Below are 11,253 nucleotides of genomic sequence, written 5' to 3' on the forward strand. Positions count from 1 at the left end.
ATCATGGGGGAGTGTAGGTGGTGGAAATCGGTATCATGGCTCACTATTATGTTCGGCTGGCTCTTCGGCAACTCTGACGTCATGGCAGCGGATCAGCCAATCGTGAGGCACGGACCTCGCCGCTCTCGTGAGCTCCGCCCACTTCTTGGCTCCTTATACTTCACTCAGCTGAAGTAGAAAACATACAATGTGCTGGCTCCACAAGCAGACCAGACACACACACACACCATTCCGACAAGAACACAGCCAGAGCACATGAGTGAGTGAAACGTCCTTCTCCCTTCTCTCCGGCGTGATCGTGCCCACGTCCCCCCCTCTCGATCTGCCTCTAAAATCCCTCTTTTTGGATCTCTTCTTCCTTTTAGGCAGATGCGTCCCGGCGACAGAACGGAGGAATCATCACTGGAGACTCGCTGACCCCCCTGTGTCCAGGCTCGCAGCCGTGAGATGGGCTGCACATCCAGTCGCCTCCCCTGTCAGCCCCCGGCTCAGGCGCCGTTGGCGTTGCCGTCGCCCACCCGGGACCTCGAGAGCAACCTTCTTCAGGATGCACGATCGACCGCTACTATGACCAAAAGTCTGGAGAACCTGTCAACTCTGGATCGTCTGACCCAGGCCACGGGCGGCACCGAGAAGTCCTGGTATCGCTGCGTGTTCCCTTTCGGGGTCATCTCCTTGGTGATCGGTATGGCGGGCACGGGCGTCACCTTCACCTTCAACACCCTGCTCCAGACCAAGGTGGTGTCCTTGGTGCTCTTGGCGGTCGGCTTCGTCATGTTGCTCGTCGCGGCGGTCTGCTGGAAGGTCCATCGGGTCAGGAGGAAGGAGAAGAAAGACGGAGGGTTCTTCAACCCGGAACAGGGCGCTCTATAAGACGTAGCAATCCCATCTCGGAGAAACAGGGTGTTCTTTGTTTGTGTGGATTCTTCTTCTGTGAAGGAAGTACTTGAAAGTCCTTGTAGGAAGGTAAGTCGTGCTGCTCGCCATCTCTGAGGCATGTAGAACTTAAAGTGACTCCAACCCTTGAAGAAAAGGACTTTCTTGGACTAGATTTGCTCTGTACTGTAGCTCTAAAGACACGTGCTGCGAGGATGTAGCTAGCCTTATGCGCCCGAATGCCTATGCTGGACCTTAATATTGAACCTCATTGGAAGGTGGAAGAATCCACAAGGTCCCTGAAAGTGCTGCAAGTCTTAATCTTTAAATAAATGTCTGTTTATTTAAGCAAGAACATTGAGGTCAGTATACACTGACCTCCTTGTTTCTACACTCACTGTCCACTTTACCAGCTCTACTTACCATATAGAAGCACTTTATAGTTCTACAATTACTGACTGTAGTCAATCTGTTTCTCTGCATGCTTTGTTAGCCTCCTTTCATGCTGTTCTTTAATGGTCAGGACCCCCACAGGACCACTACAGAGCAGGTATTATTTAGGTGGTGGATCATTCTGAGCACTGCACTGACACTGACATGGTGGTGGTGTGTTAGTGTGTGTTGTGCTGGTATGAGTGGATCAGACACACCGTGTCCACTCACTGTCCACTCTATTCGACACTCCTACCTAGTTGGTCCACCTTGTAGATGTAAAGTCAGAGACGATCGCTCATCTATTGCTGCTGTTTGAGTCGGTCATCTTGTAGACCTTCATCAGTGGTCACAGGACGCTGCCCACGGGGCGCTGTTGGCTGGATGTTTTTGGTTGGTGGACTATTCTCAGTCCAGCAGTGACAGTGAGGTGAACACACACCATCCGTGATCCACCACCTAAATAATACCTGCTCTGTGGTGGTCCTGACCATTGAAGAACAGCATGAAAGGGGGCTAACAAAGCATGCAGAAAAACACATAGACTACAGTCAGTAATTGTAGAACTACAAAGTGCTTCTATGTGGTAAGTGGAGCTGATAAAATGGACAGGTGGTTTAAATGTAATGCTTGATCAGTCAGTGTATAGTCCACATGAAGTGTCTTAGCGCATCACCTGATACTTAGTGTTTTTCCACCCATTGGCCTAGGGTATGCAAAATAGTATGTAAACGTTTGCGCTCAACTGTATGTCTACACTGAGAAACCATAAACAACACACAACCCCTTAGTACTTAATTCTCTCAATGATGTGCACAGCAGAAAGGAATATTTTCTATTGTAGAAGTCGTGAAAGTACAGTACGTATGTAAAACGCTAGATAGTTTTTGTAAAGGTATATTTTTGGTGATGTAAAAACTAGAGATGCATGAGTACCGATACTGGTATCGGGTATTTGCCCGATACCGCGCTCATTAACTAGTACTCGTACTCGCAAACGAGGCTCCGATACTAAACATCCGATACCGTGTGCCTAGTGCACGTTGCTGCGTTATGCCTGGTTCACACTACACGACTTTAGCCCTGATTGTCGAACAGCAAATGAGAACGCAGGATACGGTGCGAGGGGAAACGCAGGAGAGGAGTGTAAACAGGTGGGACAGGGGGGTAATATAGTTTATATCAGAATACATCAGCACACACGTTTTACAGTATTTCTGACCTGATCGTTCTCTACAAAACATAACAACAAAACACCAACATTGCAAAAATATTTATTAACCTCCAACTCACTACAGAACAATCCGTGCTATTCGTGTTGCCAAATCCACTCAGATTCATTTATTTTTCCTCCTTGATTTCATCACGTCAGCGCACAAACACTTTGATCACTCGCTACTTGTTGACGTGCATTTTTGGACGTGGTATTATTAAACCTCTCATCACTTCTCACGTGTGTTTTTGTTAAAAAAAAAAAACGGTATTCTAAATAGCTATTGGTATCGGTATTGGCAAGTACAAAAATGCATGTAGTTGTACTTGTACTCAGTTGGGAAAAAATGGTATTGATGCATCCCTAGTAAAAACGTAAAAGATTAGCGTGCACGAGTGTTATCATGTTCTTGAATTTGTTGTGCAGTGTTTGTGAAAGCACTCATGAACTGAGTGCGTCCTAAATTTGCAGACATATAATGCTGATGAAAAATTCAAAATCTACTACACCACTATTTGAAATATAATGCTATTTATGTAAAATAATAATTAAATGTAAGAACTCAGATAGATTTAATGTACTGCATAAGTTGCATTAATATTTACCTAAGTTGATCCACTAGAATCTGGAATAACCTTATGAGGACTGTATGTTATAAATCTAAATGCTTGATTATCTACAAAAGAAGTCGCAATTGGACAAGTAGACAAGAAGTTGCTATTAAAAGTCTCATAATTAGCTGCTCAGGTGGCACAGCGGTAAAAAACGCTAGCATACCAGAGCTGGGACTTTGAACACATCGAATCTCGCATCGAATCTCGGCTGTGCCATCTGTCTGGGCTGGGCGGCTATACGAACGACGTTTGGCTGTCGTTCATCCAGGGAGGGATGCAATGATGACCTCTGCTGGCGGATTGATGGCGCCTGCACAGAGTAGAATAATAATGCTGATCAGAGTGTTGGTCTCTGTGCACAAAGCTGATCCGCATATAAACTCGCCTCGTGCAGGTGAAAAGATGCAGTCGGCTACTGCGCATTCGTCGGAGGGGGGCGTGTGTCAGTACGCTCTCCTCGATCGGGGTGGGGATCAACCTAGGGACTAGGAAGCTGGTCAGTGTTTTGGGCAAGATTGATGGGTCCAAGACTATCCATCTGTGAATTAATTCTTATGTAATTAACAAATATGCTTTAAGTCACATTTAATGCTACAGAATGTGGAAAAGTTTCAAACATAACATTACGACCACCTTCCTAATATTGTGTTGGTCCCCCTTTTCCTTTAGTTGCCAAAACAGCCCTGCGACTGTGATGTTCTGTGTATTCTGACACGTTTCTATCAGAACCAGCATTAACTTGTTAGATCGGACCACATGGGCCAGCCTTCGCTCCCCATGTGCATCAATGAGCCTTGGCCACCCATGACCCTGTCGCTGGTTCACCACTTTTGATAGATACTGACCACTGCAGACCGGGAACACCCCACGAGAGCTGCAGTTTTGGAGATGCTCTGACTCAGTCGTCTAGCCATCACAATTTGGCCCTTGAGGATAAAATGTTCACTTGCTGCCTAATATATCCCACCCACAAACAGGTGCTGTGATGAAGAGATAATCAGTGTTATTCACTTTACCTGTCAGTAGTCATAATGTTATGCCTAGCTGGTGTATACAATACAAGCTATAGTGTAAAACATAACATTAACATAAAAAGACATGCTGCAATGGACACAAAAGCTAATAAGGCTAGTAAAAGTGGTGAAGAACGTAAAAAGGTACCAAATACCAAAAATGAATATAAATATAAATTTGGGAGCCTTGTTAGGACTTAAATGAGTCATGGGCGCCCCCTAGCAGGCACAATTGGCAGCGCCTGTGGCAGACGAAATGAACCACTACTCTGCTGGGTGAAAAACCCAGACTAAAAAGCTTGGTGGGGTCTTTGGGGTCGCCGTGTAAGAAATGAAGGAACGTGGAGATCAGTGTGTGACTCTCCATGCGTGAGACTGGTCTCGCATATGAATCCGCCAAAGCATGGGCGAATAAGAAGGGATCGTGTAAAACACAGTAAAACACACTATCACACCAGAGCTGGGATTTCGAATACATCGTATGGAATCTCAGCTCTGCCATCCGGTTGGGCGGCCGCATGAATAACAATTGGCTGTTGTTTACAGGGTGGGAGCCGGATAGATTGATGGGAATAATGCTGATCAGGGTGGGGCTCTTCGTGCACAGGGCTGATCCGCATAGGAACTCGCCTCGTGCAGGTGAAAAGATGCAGTCGGTACTGCGCACGTGTCGGAGAGTCAATTGAATGTATCGCAGGTTTATCACAGCATCTTAGTGCCTGGTAATATTGTGATTCATATCAGTGCTGTAATTTAATTTCTTTTAGCTCCTTGTAGCTACACAACTGTAAACTGATCGTATTTTGCATCTACACTTTGAGTGCCTGTCTTTTTAAATGATATATTTTCTTATCTGTTGATCTGTTGGCACTGGGTTCGTTCCAGTCGTGTGGCGCCAGCGAAAAATGCATTCACGAGAAAAGACAGTAATTTTCTATAACAGCTTGTCGATCCTGTCTCTAAAAATAGCACCACCACCAACCAGACGCGATGCGAGCCGTGATGGTGATGGGGACACCGGAGCTCCATAAAAGCACTAAAACGTGCCCTTAGCTCTGTAGTAATGCACTGGTGCCTATATATGTATATGTATATGTATACATTTCTGTCCCTGTAGCTATAGAGATAAGTACAGACTGAGAGAGAGGTAGAAAGCGAGAGCAGGGAGAGAGAATGAAGAGAATTCATTGATAAAAACGAGATGGACGGAAATAGTCCCGCGTGCTCGGAATATAAATGAACGTCGAGTCGGGCGGTACGTGACATTGCGCCTCGCGCGATCTTTAATCGTGCGCCGTAGTCGTATGTCATAATACCTGGGTTATTATGGGTAATGAGTCAGCGTTACATCTGGCATCATTACCTATATAGCCTAAAACCACCTCCTTGTTTCTACACTCACTGTCCATTTTATCAGCTCCACTTACCATATAGGAGCACTTTGTAGTTCTACAATTACTGACTGTAGTCCATCTGTTTCTCTACATACTTTTATAACCTGCTTTCACCCTGTTCTTTAATGGTCAGGAATTATTTAGGTGGTGGATGATTCTCAGCAGTGCACTGACACTGACATGGTGGTGTGTTAGTGTGTGTTGTGCTGGACTGAGAATAGTCCACCAACCAAAAACGTCCAGCCGACAGCGCCCCGTGGGCAGCGTCCTGTGACCACTGATGATGGCCCAAAAGATGACCGGCTCAAACAGCAGCAACTGATGAGCGATCGTCTCTGACTTTACATCTACAAGGTGGACCAACTAGGCAGGAGTGTCTAATAGAGTGGACAGTGAGTCAGTGGATCAGACACAGCAGCGCTGCTGGAGTTTTTAAATACCGTGTCCACTCACTGTCCACTCTATTAAACACTCCTACCTAGTTGGTCCACCTTGTAGATGTAAAGTCAGAGACGATCGCTCATCCTTGTAGACCGTCATCAGTGGTCACAGGGCGCTGCCCACAGGTCGATGTTTTTGGTTGGTGGACTATTCTCAGTCCAGCAGTGACAGTGCGGTGTTTAAAAACTCCAGCTTGTCATACCATTTCAGTGTCACTGCAGTGCTGAGAATGATCCACCACCTAAACAATACCTGCTCTGTGGTGGTCCTGTGGGGGTCCTGACCATTGAAGAACAGCATGAAAGGGGACTAACGAAGCATGATGGACTACAGTCAGTAATTGTAGAACTACAAAGTGCTTCTATATGGTAAGTGGAGCTGATAAAATGGACGGTGAGTGTAGCAACAAGGAGGTGGTTTTAATGTTATGGCTGATCGGTGTATATGAGACTTTTCCCTATGTAACCTTGTAGCAAAAATGATGAATCATGGCTCTGTAATGACACAATATGTATTGAACACTATGTATAGATGTACTTTTATTTTGTGGTAAAGTTTAACAGATTTATTTGTACATTTTTGACCGTTTGAACTATTTAAAAAGTATTAAACTATGATGAAATATGAATCGCTTCTTTATTGTCATTCCACTTTGTGGTTCTACAATTACTGACTGTAGTCTATCTGTTTCTCTGCATACTTTGTTAATGGTCAGAACTCTCCCAGGACCACTACAGAGCAGGTATTATTTGGGTGGTGGATCATTCTCAGCACAGTAACACTGACATGGTGGTGGTGTGTTAGTGTGTGTTGTGCTGGACTGAGAATAGTCCACCAACCAAAAATATCCAGCTAACAGTGCCCTGTGACCACTGATGAAGGTCTAGAAGATGACCAACTCAAAGAGCAGCAATAGATGAGCGATCGTCTCTGACTTTACATCTACAAGGTGGACCAACTAGGTAGGAGTGTCTAATAGAGTGGACAGTGAGTGGACATGGTTGGACGGATTGCCGGCCGAGACTCGGCCATATAGACGGAGTCCTTTAAAGTTACCAGTAGACATTTGTTCATTTCTTTGATCAATATTTGGTGGATCCATTTGGTAGGTGAAGGGTTATCCTCAACGACTCATGTCAGTGTCAAATTGTACTAGTTAGCATGTGTTTTGTGATAAATGACACTTGATGTCTGAGCTGTTTCATAGTCATGTGGTAAACATATGGACCTTGGGTGTCACAGTCATCAAGTGTAACACCAGTCATCAACAGAACTGCAACCAGTAACACCATGCTGTGATGAGCATGGCTGAACTTTTTAGAGGTCTTGACTTTTCTGTATTTGCGGCTTTTTGTCAATTTCATCCATATTAATTAATTATTAACATTTCATAACATCAATATTACATTATTCCAGGACCTTGTTCGGTATTAGAATGTGACATAAGCAAATCTGACAAGCAAATCTGTATAACAGTGTCAGTCCCTCCCTGTCAGTGTGCTCATGTACTCATTGTACATTGTTTTTGTTTTGGTCTCACACTATATTACCAAAAGTATTCGCTCGTCTGCCTTCACACGCATATGAACCCGAGTGACGTCCCATTCTTAATCCATAGGGTTTAACATGATGTTTAATATAACAGCTTCGACTCTTCCGGGAAGGCTTTCCACAAGGTTTAGGAGTGTGTCTATAAGAATTTCTGACCATTCTTCCAGAAGCGCATTTGTGAGGTCAGACACTGATGTTGGACGAGAAGGCCTGGCTCGCAGTCTCCGCTCTAATTCATCCCAAAGGTGTTCTATCGGGTTGAGGTCAGGACTCACTGGTGTGCAGTCATGTTGGAACAGGAAGGGGCCATCCCCAAACTGTTCCCACGAAGTTGGGAGCATGAAATTGTCCAAAATCTCTTGGTATGCTGAAGCATTAAGAGTTCCTCTCACTGGAACTAAGGGGCCGAGCCCGACTCCTGAAATACTACCCCACTAAACTTTACAATTGGCACAATGCAGTCAGACAGGTACCGTTCTCCTGGCAACCGCCAAACCAAGACTCGTCCATCGGATTGCCAGACGGAGAAGCGTGATTCGTCACTCCAGAGAACACGTCTCCACTGCTCTAGAGTCCAGCGGCGGCGTGCTTTACACCACCGCATCCGACGCTTTGCATTGCGCTTGGTGATGTAAGGCTTGGGTGCAGCTGCTCGGCCATGGAAACCCCTTCCATGAAGCTCGAGCTTGAGCTAATCTGAAGGCCACATGAAGTTTGGAGGTCTGTAGCGATCAATTCTGCAGAACGTTGGCGACCTCTGCGCACTATGCGCCTCAGCATCCGCTGACCTGCTCTGTCATTTTACGTGGCCTACGAGTTGCTGTCATTCCCAATTGCTTCCACTTTGTTATAATATATTTAGTAGCTAGGAAATTTCACGACTGGACTTGTTGCACAGGTGGCATCCTATCACAATACCCTGCTGGAATCCACTGAGCTCCTGAGAGCGACCCATTCTTTCACTAATGTTTGTAGAAGCAGTCTGCATGCCTAGGTGCTCGGTTTTATACACCTGTGGCCATGGGAGTGATTGAAACAGCCGAATTTAATGATTTGGATGGGTGAGTGAATACTTTTTGCAATATAGTATATTTATATATCTACAGTGTATCACAAAAGTGAGTACACCCCTCACATTTCTGCAGATATTTAAGTATATCTTTTCATGGGACAACACTGACAAAATGACACTTTGACACAATGAAAAGTAGTCTGTGTGCAGCTTATATAACAGTGTAAATTTATTCTTCCCTCAAAATAACTCAATATACAGCCATTAATGTCTAAACCACCGGCAACAAAAGTGAGTACACCCCTAAGAGACTACACCCCTAAATGTCCAAATTGAGCACTGCTTGTCATTTTCCCTCCAAAATGTCATGTGATTTGTTAGTGTTACTAGGTCTCAGGTGTGCATAGGGAGCAGGTGTGTTTAATTTAGTAGTACAGCTCTCACACTCTCTCATACTGGTCACTGAAAGTTCCAACATGGCACCTCATGGCAAAGAACTCTCTGAGGATCTTAAAAGACGAATTGTTGTGCTACATGAAGATGGCCAAGGCTACAAGAAGATTGCCAACACCCTGAAACTGAGCTGCAGCACAGTGGCCAAGATCATCCAGCGTTTTAAAAGAGCAGGGTCCACTCAGAACAGACCTCGCGTTGGTCATCCAAAGAAGCTGAGTGCACGTGCTCAGCGTCACATCCAACTGCTGTCTTTGAAAGATAGGTGCAGGAGTGCTGTCAGCATTGCTGCAGAGATTAAAAAGGTGGGGGGTCAGCCTGTCAGTGCTCAGACCATACGCCGCACACTACATCAAATTGGTCTGCATGGCTGTCACCCCAGAAGGAAGCCTCTTCTGAAGTCTCTACACAAGAAAGCCCGCAAACAGTTTGCTGAAGACATGTCAACAAAGGACATGGATTACTGGAACCATGTCCTATGGTCTGATGAGACCAAGATTAATTTGTTTGGTTCAGATGGTCTCAAGCATGTGTGGCGGCAATCAGGTGAGGAGTACAAAGATAAGTGTGTCATGCCTACAGTCAAGCATGGTGGTGGGAATGCCATGGTCTGGGGCTGCATGAGTGCAGCAGGTGTTGGGGAGTTACATTTCATTGAGGGACACATGAACTCCAATATGTACTATGAAATACTGAAGCAGAGCATGATCCCCTCCCTCTGGAAACTGGGTCGCAGGGCAGTGTTCCAGCATGATAATGACCCCAAACACACCTCTAAGATGACCACTGCTTTATTGAAGAGGCTGAGGGTAAAGGTGATGGACTGGCCAAGCATGTCTCCAGACCTAAACCCAATAGAACATCTTTGGGGCATCCTCAAGCGGAAGGTGGAGGAGCGCAAAGTCTGGAATATCCGCCAGCTCCGTGATGTCGTCATGGAGGAGTGGAAAAGCATTCCAGTGGCAACCTGTGAAGCTCTGGTAAACTCCATGCCCAGGAGAGTTAAGGCAGTTCTGGGAAATAATGGTGGCCACACAAAATATTGACACTTCAGGAACTTTCACTAAGGGGTGTACTCACTTTTGTTGCCGGTGGTTTAGACATTAATGGCTGTATATTGAGTTATTTTGAGGGAAGAATAAATTTACACTGTTATATAAGCTGCACACAGACTACTTTTCATTGTGTCAAAGTGTCATTTTGTCAGTGTTGTCCCATGAAAAGATATACTTAAATATCTGCAGAAATGTGAGGGGTGTACTCACTTTTGTGATACACTGTATATATATACTATCTATATCTAGCTATATATCTATATATATCTATATACATCTATATATATATATATATATATATATAAATACAGTATATTTAGACATTCTAGCAGTTTCTGTGGTTCCCGCTATGGTTCTTGCTGGCCCTAGCCCTAGTCCAAGGCCTAGTCCAAGTCCTGCTCATGTCTTTTGACTTGTGTTTCTCTGTCTTAAATAATATACGTCCCTTTTTGCTCCAACCTGAATTTGCCCCCCGTGTACAAAGTGTGGCCCATAAGGGGCATATTTCTTTCTTCTTTTTTATTAATGTATCTAATTTAAGGTACTGGAGTAGTAATCTAAAGGTCGCTGGTTCAAGCCCCACCACTGCCAGGTTGCAAACTGTTGGGCCCTTGAGTAAGGCCCATAACCATCAATTGCTTAGACAATATACAGGGTGGGCCATTTATATGGATACACCTAAATAAAATGGAAATGGTTGGTGATATTAACTTCCTGTTTGTGGCACATTAGTATATGGGAGGGGGAAAACTTTTCAAGATGGGTGGTGACCATGGCGGCCATTTTGAAGTCGGCCATTTTGGATCCAACTTTAGTTTTTTCAATGGGAAGAGGGTCATGTGACACATCAAGTACAATACATCAACACTTCCACAGTACTGTAAGATGCTTTGGATAAAATACAGAAAATGTAAATGACCAGGCAGAGCCACAGACTATCAAGTGCTTTCTCCAGCGTGTGCAATTTCACTGGCCACTTCTTTTCACCTGTCTCACAGAGAGCTGTAACACATATGGACAGGCAGGCTACACACTTTTATGAGTTCTCTATCCCTCATGCAGACATCTTGACCACCCAGCAGAGGCATATGCAGGGTGCAGGGTTCCTCGTTGCTGTACCCCTTGCCATCTTTGAGATATAGCCAGAGAGCTGAGGCTTAGTCGCAAAGGTCTGGCCAAGTCCGAATTTGTACCCGAGG

At 44.9% G+C, this 11,253-nt stretch overlaps 1 protein-coding gene across 1 annotated transcript; it reads left to right on the forward strand.

Moving 5' to 3' along the window:
• Window positions 1-594: 594 nt before the first annotated feature.
• Window positions 595-960, forward strand: LOC134321852 (transmembrane protein 100-like; the record flags this gene model as incomplete). Its single annotated transcript, XM_063003694.1, has 1 exon — window positions 595-960. A coding segment is annotated over one exon (279 nt), but the record flags the coding sequence as incomplete, so codon positions are not given.
• Between the last annotated feature and the right edge of the window lie 10,293 nt (window positions 961-11,253).

Source organism: Trichomycterus rosablanca, chromosome 10 (assembly GCF_030014385.1).
Source record: "Trichomycterus rosablanca isolate fTriRos1 chromosome 10, fTriRos1.hap1, whole genome shotgun sequence".
In the NCBI taxonomy this organism is placed as follows: domain Eukaryota; kingdom Metazoa; phylum Chordata; class Actinopteri; order Siluriformes; family Trichomycteridae; genus Trichomycterus; species Trichomycterus rosablanca.